Raw genomic sequence first — 15,876 nt, forward strand, 5'->3', positions numbered from 1 at the left:
CACGATGATACAGTCGAGTTTCATCTCACTCGTCGGTATTACGTGAGCACAATTTAATTCCCTACATCTTTTCATTGTTTTGTTTTTAAATTTGATTTGTTTCCGTTATGGTATGTTTGAAAAAAGATTTAAATAAAGGACTCATCATACCTGGATTGTCAAAATGTTATTAACCAACAACATCACTGCTATGTCTAGTCTATTGGTCTCTGTGCAGTTTGTTCAGGGTATGCAGAGCTGGTGCAGACATAACGTCTATTTGCGTGCCTGTTTGTTTATGGCTTACCGAATGCAGTTTTTGGTATAAACCACACGCGTTGCAGACATAGCCTCCGTTAGCGTTTTTCCTCCACAGTGATGTCTTGGTGGTGAGACAGTTGGCGCAGAAAACCCCGCTACCTCTGCGCCGCTGTGGACAGAGAACAACCAACACCGTTAGAGACTGAAAGTAAACAACAATAATGACACTTAAAAAACAGTAAGAAAGATGCCAAGTCAAAGAGAGGAAAGGAAAAAAGAAAGAGAAAATGTAACTTTAATTGTGTTTCCTTTTTAGTTTTCATGCCACTCAAGAACAATGGACAGGTAGTTGGCGACAGAGAGAGTACAGATTGGCTGAGTAGCAGAGAGATGATGGGCTCTTATTTATCATGCCTAATGGGAAATCCTATTGAGAACACTGTTCTTCTCTACACTGATTTTCTGTGTGTAGAACAAGGTTAATAAAACCCCACATATATACCTGAGTGAAAATAATATCATCTTGTGGAGCTGAATAAGTTGTTTGCACTTTATATTTGAATATGTGTGTCTCTAATACAGACCAAAGGCTCCTCTAGGAAAGATATGAGATACTGTGGTAATTTAGTCAAGCACTACTTGAAAGACATGGGAAGAGATGAGTTATGGTTTCACCTTGCAGCATAAAGTGTTTAAGTGTTTATCTGAACTGCAGCAGCTACTTCACAGGAGAGTGTTTAACTTTTGCTGTATTAGTGTGTGCTGTTCTCATACACACACCTCTGCAGTTCACAAAGCAGTGGTGCATAGAAAAGTAGTGTGCAAGGAAGGGTGAGGGTACGGAGGTTGGGGTGAAAAGGCCAATTGTCGTGGCAACGTGCTCCATCACAATAATGAGCCAATCACAACGTTTCTCCATCCCATTAAGCGTCTGGCCCAATTCACCACCTTTATGACCCCGAGCGGACAGCATACCTCATCTTTCTCCTCCACAACTCTGTCTGTTTCTCTCTATCCGCCTGTCTATTCAACCATTTCTCTTACGTCTTTACTTCTTAAAGTTTATATCTCGTGATTCTTTCCGATTTTCATTTTGTCTTCTCCTTAGTCTTTCCAATCCTGTCTAATTCCTCCAACAAAGTTTGGTTTTAATCTTTTTAACTGTTTATACACAGTATATAGGTGCATGGATCACAACTAAGGAGAGATCCTCGATGCTGACAACACAAGAGATGATTGTGTAAGTGAATGTTACGATACTGTACATGTGTGTGTGTGTGTGTGTGTGTGTGTGTGTGTGTGTGTGTGTGTGTGGGGCTCGCTAAAATCCACACCTCCTGTGTATCCGCGTTCCTCCTTGTTTCCCCTCTGTTATCCCAATCTGTTTCCCACTCTTCCCTCCACCATGGACTTTGCGTCCACCGGGACCTTCTCCTTTCAGTGCTGACTTCTTGTTTTATGTTCGTGACGGTGCTGAGAGCTTAGCATTCTCTTTTTTCCTTTCGGGCTCAGAGCACCCAATGCTAGAAGTGACAAACTTTTCACAAAAGCGCACCGCACTTCAATCGGGCTTCTCTGTAGTCTCAGAGCTACAGATGGATCCACTACCAGCACTTCTACTGGGCATCTGTTTTGTGCAGCCAGTTAAAAGCAGAGGAGCCCAGTGGGCACAGCGCTGTTCAGTTTATTTTTCCAATCGAATGCACTGCAAGGATCACAGCACAATTATCCACTTTACATTTCTTTGGGAACACACGTCAATGTACAGATGTATATGGCGTCACCGACGCAATGCAAATACTACATCGTGATGTTATGAAATTATCCAACATTTAAATGTAACAGAAAAGAACATTTGGAATATTTAGGGCAATAATCCAAAGTTGATTTGCTGCGTTGTGCAAACGAACGAAGAATGTAGTTCCCTCCAATAGATCAGGAACTTTTTCAGCATCTGTACTAGACAGTATTATTCGATTTGGCATCAAATCTGATTGCCAGTGAAATTTGTGTTAATAGCTCTTCTGTTTTCTGCAAACAGATATTTATGATGACATTCTTCATGGTGTCTGAATCAGGCTACAAAATCAAACTTTCAGATTGTTCCAAGATTCAATACAAAGGAACGCCATACAATGTGTTTATTTATTCTGGACCAACTCTCTCTCTGAGTTTTAATACGTGTATAATAAAACATCCTGTTTCCAATAATTCTGCATGTAATAAACACCGCAGCTAAAATTACCAGAGTCTTTACGCTACATGTGTTTTCATCCATCTGACATCAGACAGCAGAACACTTACATGACCAAATCCTCTCAGTGGCACCCTGAGCCAGAGTGTGTGTGAGCCAGAGTGTGTGTCTATGTGTCTGTAGTGCAAGCACCATACGGTCACCACATGTAAAGAGACAGAGCCAGGTGATTGATTGATGTACACTTCCTCTGTGTGTGTGTGTGTGTGTGTGTGTGTGTGTGTGTGTGTGTGTGTGTGTGTGTGTGTGTGTGTGTGTGTGTGTGTGTGTGTGTGTGTGTGTCTAGAATTGCAAGCCAAACAGTGCGTCTGTCATCAGAATTCAGTTTCCCTTCGAGCGCCCAAATCACTCACATATGGCCCCACAGCTGCCCCTCATTGCAACACACACACACACACACACACACACACACACACACACACACACACACACACACACACACACCTGAAAATATATGCTTCCACTGGCTTATGAAGGCAAGCAAGATTTGGACAAGAGGCCACAATCCAAGAAGTGTGTGCATGCGTGTGTGTGTGTGTGTGTGTGTGTGTGTGTGTGTGTGTGTGTGTGTGTGTGTCTGTGTGTGTTGCAAACTCTGACACTGTGTTAAAACGATAGCACAATGTGTGTGTTTGTGTGAGACGAAGAAGTTCAAGTGTCAATTACTGGTACAGAAATAACCCCTCCCCCCCGTGCACACACACAAAAAAAATTGGCTCATGATCTCCAACTTCCTTTTCAATCAGCAGCTGGTTGGCTTAACATTTGTGGAAAAATCACACACATGACTCCACGTAAACATACTGCAGCATATCATATGATGTGAGTATTCTACGTCTCAGTTATGTTTTTGTACCAGGTGCATTCGTGTGCACCTGAAGAATGTCTGTGAATCAGCGCATGCTTTTCTGATTGATCACCGATACCTGCCTCTTAACGACATCTATTTATCTGTGGACTGTAGTACCATTCAGTCAGCACCACCACCAACAGCCTCTTCACAAAACACACGCTCACAAAGACAGAGACGCACTCAAAACACCAATATGTTCAAAAGTCAGGAAATTGAACCCTTTATCCAGCTCCTCCTAATAGAGCCAAATCTGAGCCAACCATTAAACTTAAAAGTTGATTTTTGGATACAAAGTTACGTTTCCTAAGCAGGAAGTGTATTAAACACCAGTGTAAACAGCCACTCTGTGGAGCTGACAGGTGTCCACTTTGAAACTTACTAATAAAAAAAACACTCGTGAAATGTTCTTGAGAATCTATAAAAACATAGCTGAGACATATTCATCGGATAATTCAACCTCCTGAGGAAAAGACCAACGTAAACAAGCTCTGTACATAAGAAACACGGAGGAAGTAGACCATATTTGCAGATTTTATCCGCCTCATGATGCTCATGAAAAAGCCAGCACAAATTAAGAGTACAATCTACTCAGGGGAAAGCTGCATATAAAACAACATTTATTGGTTTAATAACTTTCACAATCAGTTTGGCCGGTCTCTCTGCTCGAATGCACAAGCAGCTCGAGCGGAAAGCCTTTTTGTCCATGCGTTTAATGCAAAGGTGAGCCTATACGACCTGACCGTTGTTTGTTTGGGAAAATACGCTCTTTTAATATGTTACTGTTTATCATTACATGTATCGTGACCAACTCCAATAGTCTAATTTCAATTTTGGTTTTAGGCTTTTATGGGTTTGTGCTGCTTCGCCAATTCTCCACTAAATGGGTTAGAGTGATTGCTATTCTTTAAATTTAAACAGAAGTTATGGGCTGTTTTTGTGCACTTTTTGTGACTGCTCGTAAAACGCGCTAATAAATTATAACTACATTTTCCAGAATCTGATGTTTATTCAACATCAAACATATGGTGTAACCACACAGTGGCTGAACACTTCATCTGTGGCTTTGAGTCCACTCAGAGATTCTCCTGAAGCCATAAATTTACAGATGTTAGAGCAACTGTTTACACTGCACAGTCTTTTAGATCTATATGGTAGAGCCAGCCTGAATAGATAAGCATCCAGAGGTTTAAAACCCGTCGCCATACTGAACCCCTCAAATGTAGCATCTGCAACCAATGTGCGATGGCATCTTTCGACTCTGGCTTCACTTGAAGTAATCTGCTGAGGCAGGCTGGTGGCCTGCACCATCAACTGCTGCGTTTCCAAACACTTTACATCCATTTAAAAAAATTTTAACTTCATTCTCATCTCCGCATTTCTCGGAAATCTTTTCAATTTGCACATTGAGTCTGGCATTGCAAAAGTAAACATGCAAAACATTTCAAATGGTGCTGAAGTCCTTGATGTTATGTAGCAAAACATAGAGAGACAAAGATGGAGAGAAAGAGTGAGAAAGAGAAGAAAGAAATAGATTGAGGCGCCCTGAGGTCTAAAATAAATTAAAAAAGAGGGCTTTCTAAACAAAGTCTTTCAAAATGAAATTACATTTAATTCACTTAAGGAGTAAGTCAGCCCTGCTTTTAACACACAGATGCATACACGCAGACACAGAAGCATACACACACACTTACGCTGATACACAAACTGACTTACATTAAATCAGCAATTATTTAATCAAGCCAGAAGACGAGCTGGAGGAATTAACTAAATTCCATACTGCCAAGACCAATATCCCATACACTGGATCACGCACGCACGCGCACACGCACGCACACACACACACACACACACACACACACACACACACACACACACACACACACAAGAAAAATACCTGTGCTGAAGGATGGAGGGATAGTTTCACAGATAAAGATTCACTGAAATTAATCCTCCCATTACACAAACACTGAACAGCATCTGGGACACAGAGACCCCCTGCAGTTTCTACCAACCATTAACTGTTTGTGTGTGTTCATGCGTTTTTGAAGGTCTGTGTACGTGTTACGCATAAAAGTCAATCTGTGTTGTTAGCTGTGCATTTAAATGATATCTCCTAATGGAATAATTGGGTTTAAGGTCAATGAATTTCAGTTGAAATGACTCCAAATTAATTCTGAGACTTTATTCTTACTGAAGAAGAAGAAACAAAAAAACAACAAAGCTCAGAAGAAGGATAACAGATGTGTTTATACACGTATACTCATATTTTCATATAAACATGAAAAAAATCAGGGAAGTTTGAGGTTTTAGAAACAAGATGTTATGACACGTAAAGTAAGGCAGTATTTCAGATTGAGCTCCAGATAGAATTCAAGCCAATTAGTGCTATTGACCATGTTAACTCCTTTGTACAAAAGGTTGGCTTTCCTTCCATTGAAGCAGAGTTCAGATGATATCAAGGTGGATTTGATCAACTAATTAGACGATTGTTTAAGTAAATCAACTTGCAGCCATTGTTCACTTGTTATAAATATGACTGTACCTGAAGTTTACAGTAACACATTGCTTACTAATTTGTATTCTGATAGTGGGAAACATGGTATCAGATTTAAAAGGATCAAAAGTCAAATTGTTATTCTGAGCAAAGAAGGGATTTTTCAGTGTCAACGCATGGCCAGACTGAAGGTTTGTACTGGGGAAGTGCATGGTAATCTAAAATGCTTCATGGATCAGTTGCATCCAAAGCACGATCAGGCAGGACCAAATGTGAGTACATCATCAAAATATCAATGCATCAAGTAACTTCATCAAAGACACAAGATTTGCTAAATAAGGAATGCAAACATCCTGTCAAAAGAAGGCTGTCCAGTAGTGGTGGAAATGGTCTCAGAGAAAGAGTAGCTTCTCTAAAACCACTTCTCAGGAGGGGAAACAAGGCCGAACACTTGGGGTGGGTCAAGGACAAACCAACACTTCACACTGGATGACAGAGGAAAAAGTCTAATGAATCCAAGCTTGAGGTTTCTAGCAGTAACAGAAAAGGAAATGTACGGACACAAACAGGAAATAGTGTATCAAATCCGCAGTGAAACATGAAGATGAGAGTATTAAGGTCTGGGGGTATTTTGCCTGCTCTGGAATTGGACACCTGCAGTGAATCGACTCCACCCTGACCAAGTAGAAATAGCACTCCATTCTTCACAGACATGCTGCCCTTTGCAACTCTGCGGAGAAGGATTCAAACTACTGCAGGATAATGAGGCCAAACACACCTCAAAGCTTTGAAGACCAAAGAAGATCAACAAGTGCCAACTGTCATGGACTTTTTCATCCACGGTAACCTCACCGCTGAACATTTACAGGGGCATTTGAAGACTGAAAGAAAGAAGCATTACTGATATCACAAGACACTTTTGTAGAAGTCATTGGGAATGAGAAAGATTCACAACAAGCCATGTGATTTTGTTTGGTTGTAAATTACTTATTAAACCTCTCAGCTGTGTTTTAAGCAGAGAACAGCTTCTTGTTCAGTTGTAAAAATTGACACAGCACAATCTGCAGTGGAGGCTGCATTTCCTGCTGATTATCTGCTCATATGACATTAAGAATGAAGCAGAGCGAGAAAAGCACAGCGGCAGACTAGTGGAAATGCCCTGCCCTGGTGACTCTGTAGGGGTGTGACCTAAAGACTAATTATCCCTTCAGGAATCAACAGACATTTAAAAAGGATAATGATGACATGCTGTAGAAAATCACGATATGCTGCAGTGTGGTTTGGCTTAAATCTCCACCTATTGTCAGCTAGCCTGAAAAGTCACAGGTTTTACAAACAGAAAGTTCTGGGGGTTTTGAAAAATTTAGTTTTGAATTCTCCTTTAAAAAAATATTATGAAATTATAGTCAGAAAGACCACCAAAACACTGATCCAATGGAGTGAATGTAGGTAATGACAACATAATCAATTGTGGAAAAAATGGATTGACTGGAAGTGGATGCTTTATAAAGACTACTGGAGCCAGAGGTTTCTTTTTTTTTTTTTTTTTTTTTTTTAAACCAGCCACTGGTGGCGGTCAGTGGTATTGCACTTTAAGGCACTTTCACAATGGCTCCACTTTTCATTGAACAAAAACAAAGTATTGTGTGTCTACATATGTGGAGTCCTTCTAGTGAAGTATCAATAAGAAAGTTGAATGTTGAATATTAGCAACCGAGTTTTGCAGCAGCATATGAACAGAGCCGCTTTTAAGCAAATACTGTCCAGTCACGGTGAGCATGACTCTAAGCTTCCACACATACACACAGCCAGGAGCTATCCTCCATCAGTCTGCTTTAGCATCTCTCGCATTTCCATCCTGTTCACCGTTACCTCCTATTATCTACCTCTTTAAAGGCTTTGGAAACAGAATTTCAGAGAAAAATCAAATTTCGGGACAAAAGAAGCTCAGCATTGTGCCTTTTATGAGACTGTTTATTAACGGAGGTTAGCGGATAGGAGGAATCCCGAGAGAAACTTGCAGAGTAAAATCCATCCACACACATTAGCTATGCAGAGTGAGCAGCGGCAGAGTGTTGAGATGCTGGGTGTGCAATCAAATACTGCAATATTACTGGCGAGGTCCTCCCTCACTCATAAATACAGTACATATAAAAATAAGAGTGTTGGAGGTACAGCCCAGAACTGACACTGTCTGAAAAGTTTTCTTGCAACAGCTACAGCACCCTGATTGTAATACAGTGCATGTCAAGGTCAGCTTAAACGATCAGACTTATTAACAGCTGCCATAAATCCGACCATACAAGCCACACTCTCCACAAGAGTCAGTTTCAATCCTGCCAAGAAGATCAGGTGTAACAAACCCTTTATCCCTCCTGCCTTAGGCCTCTACGTGACGCTATAAGCAGGAGGAAGGTGATGATCGCTTGTCATTGATTGCTGTTGATGGCCTTGGAGACTGTGATAATGATGATGATGGTAATTTATCTTATGGTGCTGCCCTGAAACTCTGTATCTGCACCTTGTATTGATGACTTCCAGTTGTTATGCCTCAGTCTTTCAGTTTAATGCAAGATGCTTTTAATAGCAGCAGCAGAACCAACAGCCCACTGGGACAAAACAAGATTGAAACGTATACTTGATAAGTGTGTTATATGCCAGGTTGTGATAATGGTGCAATGAGAATATATAAATATATAAAAAAAACAACCACAATGATAGTCTCAGCGCAGCAGAGAGGCTGGATAAGGGAGCAGGAGGACATGACAACTCGGATCCTGTGTTAATAAGATACTAGAACACGCATACATGGACACACGGCTCAGTGTGAGAGTGAAATAAAAAAGTGTCAGCTTGCACAACAGGACCCTTACGTGTGTTTGTATGTGTGTGTGTGTGTGTGTAAGAGAGAGGAAGGAGACCAAGTAATGGAAGGCTGAGTGCCTAAAGAAAAGCAGCAGAAAACACAGGATCAAGATGACATCACCATGAGACACACACACAGACACACACACACACACACACACACACACACACACACACACACACATATCCACTTGGCATACAAGGAGAGTGAGGTCAAAGCATCTTGCTCTTTCACAAACACACACACACACACACACACACACACACACACACACACACACACACACACAGACATTGAGGGCCACACACTGTGGCCCACTTCCCTCCTTTCATTCCTTCACCCTTTGCGATCACTCTTTTCCGGCCCTTTGTTGTCTCTCTGGTCTTTTCCACCTCCCTGTGTTCAGTCAGTACAGTAGTTGTTACCTTTTATTGCACAACAGTGAGTCTCAATTTCTGTGCAACGCGCACAACTTTGCCCACAAACACAGACCAGGCCACACTTAAGCAAAATCTTATTTTTATTGATCTAATTTTGATAAACGATCGCAGTTGCATCGACGCCACAGTTATGTGTTTTGGGTAAAAGCCTGATAACCAGTGAGCTGTGGGGGGAGAGGGGAAGGGAGGGAGAGAGAAAGTGGGTGCAAGTGAAGCACAAACAGAGAAAAAAGGAAATCATTCCACGTTGATCTAATTTTGATAAACAACCTCAATGCATGCAGAGCTGGAGTCTGTGGACCTGGAGACCACGGCAGTGTGTGTGTGTGTGTGTGTGTGTGCAGTTCTGTACTGCACGTTGATGTTTATGCAAGTGTCTCTTTTCTGTGTGCTTTTGTCTTTGAGCTACTGATATCTAGTTATGTGTGTTTGTGTTTATAAAGCAACTCATTTTAGAAAGCTAAAACGTACCATTTTGATAAGATGATACGAGATAACCCTGGAGTTTTATTCTTCTTTTTGCGACAGAATAGAAGTCTTCCTGATTCAACCTTGGACTTTCTCGGTTGCAGTGATAGGGCATGTAATACATTGAAAAAAAGTAGTTTTTAAAATAAACAACTTGAAACAGAAACTATTTCTTTATTTCCTGCTTTTTTCTCGTAAAATATTCCCAAAATAAGCTCAGAAGGGAAACAAAGATGTTCAACTTACATCTAACCAAAGTTACAATCTGTGAAATGTTGACATTACTTCATTTTTAATTAAAAAAAAACAACACACTGCTTCTTCTACCATAATTGACTATTTACATGTTTTATCTGCTTCTTTATGATAAACAGTCTTTATTAGTTCCTAGGTTGGAAGTTATTTTCCTTATCTAAAATGTATTTCCTTCCCAAGAAAACCTTTTTATATGTATGTGTGCAGAGCAGAGCCCCACATCCCACTGACCAGTAAAACACTACGTCAGTGTGTGTGTGGGCTTGTTTTTATATCCCTGTGGGGACTTTAACCTGAATGCACTCTAACCCATGGGGACTTTTGTCACCGTGAGGATAAAACCTGAAGTCCCCATGGTACTGCTTTTTAGAGTTAAGACTTGGTTTTAGGGTTAGAGTTAGGCTTAGGTGAGCCTGTCCCCACGGGGATAGTGAGACAAACGTGTGTGTGCTCGTGTGTGTGTGACAGAGTGAGAGAAAGAGGGGAAGAGTGGAAGCGTAAATGCCGTCATGGGTAGGCCCTGTAGGTCGACAATAACACACTTTGCTGCAGCGCACACACACACGCACACGCACACACACACACACACACACACACACACACACACACACACACACACAACCTGGTGTGGAAACCAGGACACTGAAACCTTAACTCACCCCACTGCCCAAAGGAAACAAGAAAGAGAGAGAGAGAGAGAGAGAGAGAGAGAGAGAGAGAGAGAGAGCGAGAGAGAGAGAGGGTTATTATAATGTGCATCCTTAATACCTGTGGTTTCATCTAGTGGTATTAAGTGTCTTATTAACTTACTTAGACTCTATTTTATTGTTTATCTGAGAATGCTTCCGTGGGCTGATTCCCACACAACACCGACCCACATGACCCATTCAGGTACGAAAAACTAACTTGGTAATAGAAATAAAATTGTCTGTGCTTAGTGTGTCACCTAATTAGGGAGAGAGGAGCTCTATCTTAAGCAATTAATGAATGGTTGAGGCTTCACTACTGCGCATTAAGGTGAACTCTTAGGCTGAATTTAGGACAATCACAACTGTGTTCAGCTCAAAGAGATTAATTTCCACGACAAGTATCTGGATAATGTCATTTAATTGTGCATTTTTTTTTAAATGAATGACAAAAAAAAGTTACTACTTCAGATTTAGGCAAAGCAGAAATCCAGCTGGGTACTTTCATTTATATTATTTAAACAGGCTCTACAACTAAAGCATCCTAACTTAGGTGCATTTACCAAAGGTTTTGTTGCCTCACTGAGACCACTAGATCTATTGTGGTTCAGGCTACTGTAGTTCAACCACACCTCAGATGCTGTACAGCTGAATGCTGAAGTATATACTGTTCATGCATGCCTCTGCACTTCCTGTTACTGAATAATATTTTTCAAATAATACATGATGGAAATTGAGAATGACAACATTTTGGTGTCTTTTATGTGCTTGGACATCGCTAACGTTTGTATGAGCATCATTACCGTAAACAATTTTCTTTCCTTCCTCCTGGAATCTGTTTAAACAGCAATGACATGCCTCCTGCTCAAGTTGAACTCTTTCAACAACAAAAAAAAAGTTGAATTAACATGATAAATGCGCCGGCTCAGTTCGACTCATCGCTTAATGATGTTTTTCAAAGTAAGATGGCATGAAATATGAACATGCTGACCTGCAGAGAAGTCACAGGAGTTTTGGTAGTTAGTTGAACTACTGCACTCTGGTGGGTGAGTAATGACCATCAGTGTCATGTGGGTGGACGTGCAAATTATTCAACTTTGTATGCAAAGCACATTTTGCTCCATTCGCACTGACATGAAAACAGTCCGTTTCCTCATTTCCTAAATGTTCATTTTGGATTGATGATAACAGCTGTGATGCAAATGGTTTAATTTAAACAAGGTAAAGATTTGCAGTCATACACACACAGACACATATACACACACACACACACACACACACACACACACACACACACACACACACACACACACACACACACCAGCGATACATCTTAATTGCCAAATGACCTTGGACAGCCAAAATTTCCCTAATTAAGGAGAGAAAGAAAAAAATGATGAAGAGAGAGAAAATAAGAGAAAACCAGAAAGAGGAAGATGTTGAAAATCATTGAGAAGAAAGGAGGGAGGAAGAGAAGGAGAAGTGTAATCCCAACCAAACTGCATAATGTAGGGTATTACACCTCTGAACGACCTCACACACACGCCTTGCCAAATTACTTTATCTTCCCAATTAGCCCTAGTGGGGAAGTGTAGAAAGGGGAGAAGAGGAGGAGGTCCGGGTGGAGAGGAGAGAGTAGTGAGTGACATTTTTAGTATCACTAATTCCACACTGCTAAGCTCTTCTTGACAGGTTTTCATTTATGTCCCAACACAGAAGAGTTAACTGTTTGTTCTTTCACATTCACTCATAACCTTTTCTATAAGTCGCCAAATTGGTTGGTCTCGCTCTTCACCCACCTGGACACCTGGCTGTTTGTGTCTCGGTGTGCTGTCAATATATGTATTGACAAGTGAAGTAAATGCAGCAGGAAAAAAAAAAAAAAAAACAGGACAGAGAAAGAGAGAGGGCAAGCAAGAGGAGGTGGGAGGTTCAAGTCCTCGCTGAAAAGGAACATTTTCAGAATCTCATTCAGCCTCAGTCCACTGGTTAAATTCTGGATATTTTTTCCTGCTGTATGCGAGCGTGTGTGTGTGTGTGTGTGTGTGTGTGTGTGTGTGTGTGTGTGTGTGTGTATGTGTGTGTCAGAGGTCATGTCAGTGGGAAATGAGCAACACTGAATGGGCAAGGAGGTCAAGGTGAACACTGAGCAGAGGAAGACACCCGGAAACACACGTACCACACACACACACACACACACACACACACACGTACACACACAAACACGCATGCAGCAGGATTCAAACACAATCTGGACAGTACTAGCCTGTAAAAATGTGTTTATATTTTATTCAGTGAGAACAGAAAACGTCATATGTGGTTAAAACAGATGAAACAATGCTGTAAAATAAAAAAAATAAAAATACAAACACAGCAGTGACACTTTATGCACTGAAGCCCAATGACCAGTTTAAACAGCTTCACAGTCTACCATCAAACTGAAGCCAAAAGGAGAACTTATAAGGCAAGTCAGCTCATTAAGGTCCACTCATAAACATCCAGAGGCCATATCTGACTCTGAGCAAACAAATTAACAATACTTCCGCAGCATAATAAGAGCTCCAACAAGCTTTAAATGTAAGTGCATACAAAAACGAGTTGAGTGTTCAAAGGAGACGATGCAAATTTATCTCGATGTTTTGACTTTGAAATTGATAGAAAGCATGGTCAAAAAAATTGTTCTCTACTTCACACTGTCTACTCAGATATTGTTGTTTCCATCTCCATCAATCCACTCTTACTCCGTATTCAGTTAGTTTTGTAATCAATTCACACCAAGAGTACTCCTGTCCGTGATAAAGAGTGCCTGAAATTAATGAAATCCTGTGACCTTTAACCATCATTACAGAGCCACTGACGCCACTGTGGCATTTCTTTATGCAAGCTTCAATGTGAGGCAACTGTCAGGTACCCTTCAGCATACTGCAGGGTGCTGTTGACTGTACACTGACATTGTCTCTCAGCCGTGTCAACAATGGGGAGTGCAGGTTGTTGAATAGCTGCTGCTTTGTATGATTCACCAGATCGAAGGTAGCGATGTGTGTATGCAAAGCTCAGGACGAGGATATAAAATATTATTTATGGGGAGGGACTTAGAGCTAGTGACACTACTACACTTGATACTGAGAGAAAGAAGCAGACAGCTCTGGACATGCTCAAAACCTGAAAAAGTGTACAGCATGACTAAGCAGTTTATATTGCTCCCACAATTAAGCTGCTCATTTAAAATTGCGTATAGGGTAATTCTGTTGTTTGGAGATCGGTTATGATTTTAGAATTCTTGAGTAGTGGTTAAATCATAATAAAAATTGCATAGTTTAAAAAGTATATTTTTCCTTGTTTTTACTGGTACGCCAGAAGGTGGCGGTAATGCAGCAAAAAAGCTGTTAGCTGCCATTAAGAAACAAAAAGGGGGAGGAGGGGGGGGGGGGGCAATGTGTATTTGCCTATCCCCAACACACACCTTGGGATGGGCCAGTACAGTAGCGTTCGGAGTTGAGTGCTTACGTCAGCCTCCTAACATACTGCTAACGACAATGTTGACATGCTAGCGTGAAGCAGTCAGCACCTTAATATTGTAAACCATCTTAGGTTACGGTATTATTTGATAAGTTATATTGAAACACGAGAAGAGCCAAGTCTGATGGTCAAATGTTTCCTATGAAAATAAAATTCAAGATCAAAAAAAGTGTGCACAATTCATCCTGAAGGACACATGCATGTCTGTGTAAGATTTTTTTTTTTTGGCAATGTGTCCAATAGTTGTGAAGGTGCCGGATGAAAAGTCAATGAATTTGTAGTCTTGGAACCGTCAATTTCTGCACGAAACTTTGCGTCAATCGACTAAATAGTTGTTGAGATATTTCACTGGATAAGTCTAAATGTTGACCAGTTGGTGGCGCTGACGAAAGAGTCAGTGGTCACCAAAGTCATAAACAATTCATCCTCTGGGTGCCATGAATGTCTGCAGCAAAATTCATGGTCATCGAGACCGTCTGACTGACACGGTCATCTCTACACTTACTGTACACTGGCAGCACGACATGACCAGTGAAAATCACACACTCATTTGGATGCTACCCCCCAGTGATGTGGTAGTATGCAAATGTTCCCTTGTGTACGTGTTGCACACATCTGTGTATTCATGCGTGTGCAAACCTCACAGGTAATGTGCTTATGAATATCTGTACATTTTAACGTATGGCTTGTGTGTAGTGCCTTGCTCTGTGTGCGTTTGTTATGCGTCACCACTGAGGCTCTGGCGATGCTAAGTGGTGCGACAAGCCCGGGGCCCATTTGACATTTTCCACCTAGACAGGCCCTCAGGGTGGAGTTACCGACTAAAACATCAATATCTGAATTACTCTAACCCCTACTCCAGCCCTTAATCCCTCTCTGTTTCTCAAAGTCCTTTCTCTGCACTGAGGCCACACACACACACACACACACACACACACACACACACACACACACCACTTGGAGGACAGTTGATCTGTTCCGTTCCTCTTGACAGGTAGAGCATTGCGATCAACATCCCCGAGAGTGTGTGTGTGTGTGTGTGTGTGTGTGTGTGTGTGTGTGTGTGTGTGTGTGTGTGTGTGTGTGTGTGTGTGTGTAATTGATGTCTCCTCTTTGTTCCATTTTCTCCAAACAGCCCCATGTATGATGACCCTCATGTTATCAGAGAGAAAGGGAGAAATGGTTGCTTAGGGAATATCGCCTCACACCCTATTTGTTGAGAGATTTTCATCATATTGTGCCTCACACAGACCTCCATCTGCCGAGAGAACAGCATCAATGCACAGAGTGGTCCGATCTGCCTTCAAATATTAGATGTCACTTTGTGGGGCCTTGATTGCACGAAAAAAAAAAATCTTGTCTTTTTCACATATGGCACGGAGCCCCTGCCAAACAGTCAGCGCTATCAACATGTTTTAAACCTGGCCTCGAATCAAACCTGGCTCTGACACCTCCACAGGCAGGGTGCTGACACGACAGTCGAGGCCAGAACTGGAGGCCTGAGCTAAATTTAAGCCTATTAAACTATTTATACTTCATGAATGTCTGCAATCTGCGAGACTCAGTCGATGACATAATTTGAAACAAACCACTTCTGGTCCCCAGTGTGTATTTCCTCAACTTGTGTTGATTTAAACATCTTTAAATACCTATTTAATGTATTGCTAAAGTAAACAAGTCAGTTTAGTGATTCATGTTCCATGTTTTAAGTAAACACACGTTAAAAAAAAAATACACATTTTAAGTAAAGCATTATGCTAAATATTATTGTATTGGAATTGTACTGCGTAATATAATTTAC

At 41.1% G+C, this 15,876-nt stretch overlaps 1 protein-coding gene across 3 annotated transcripts in view; it reads right to left on the minus strand.

Moving 5' to 3' along the window:
* The window catches only part of trps1 (trichorhinophalangeal syndrome I), a 115,997-nt gene that overhangs the window by 11,108 nt on the left and 89,013 nt on the right, over window positions 1–15,876 (minus strand). For all 3 annotated transcript variants that reach the window (XM_069175898.1, XM_069175901.1, XM_069175900.1), the window contains exon 10: window positions 287–409. In XM_069175898.1, the coding sequence (XP_069031999.1) occupies window positions 287–409 (123 nt within the window). The remainder of the gene's footprint in view (window positions 1–286; window positions 410–15,876) is intronic.

The sequence above is a fragment of the Embiotoca jacksoni genome, unplaced genomic scaffold, assembly GCF_022577435.1.
Source record: "Embiotoca jacksoni isolate LCO1_2020_lvr unplaced genomic scaffold, fEmbJac1.0.p SCAF_7, whole genome shotgun sequence".
Lineage (NCBI taxonomy): Eukaryota > Metazoa > Chordata > Actinopteri > Embiotocidae > Embiotoca > Embiotoca jacksoni.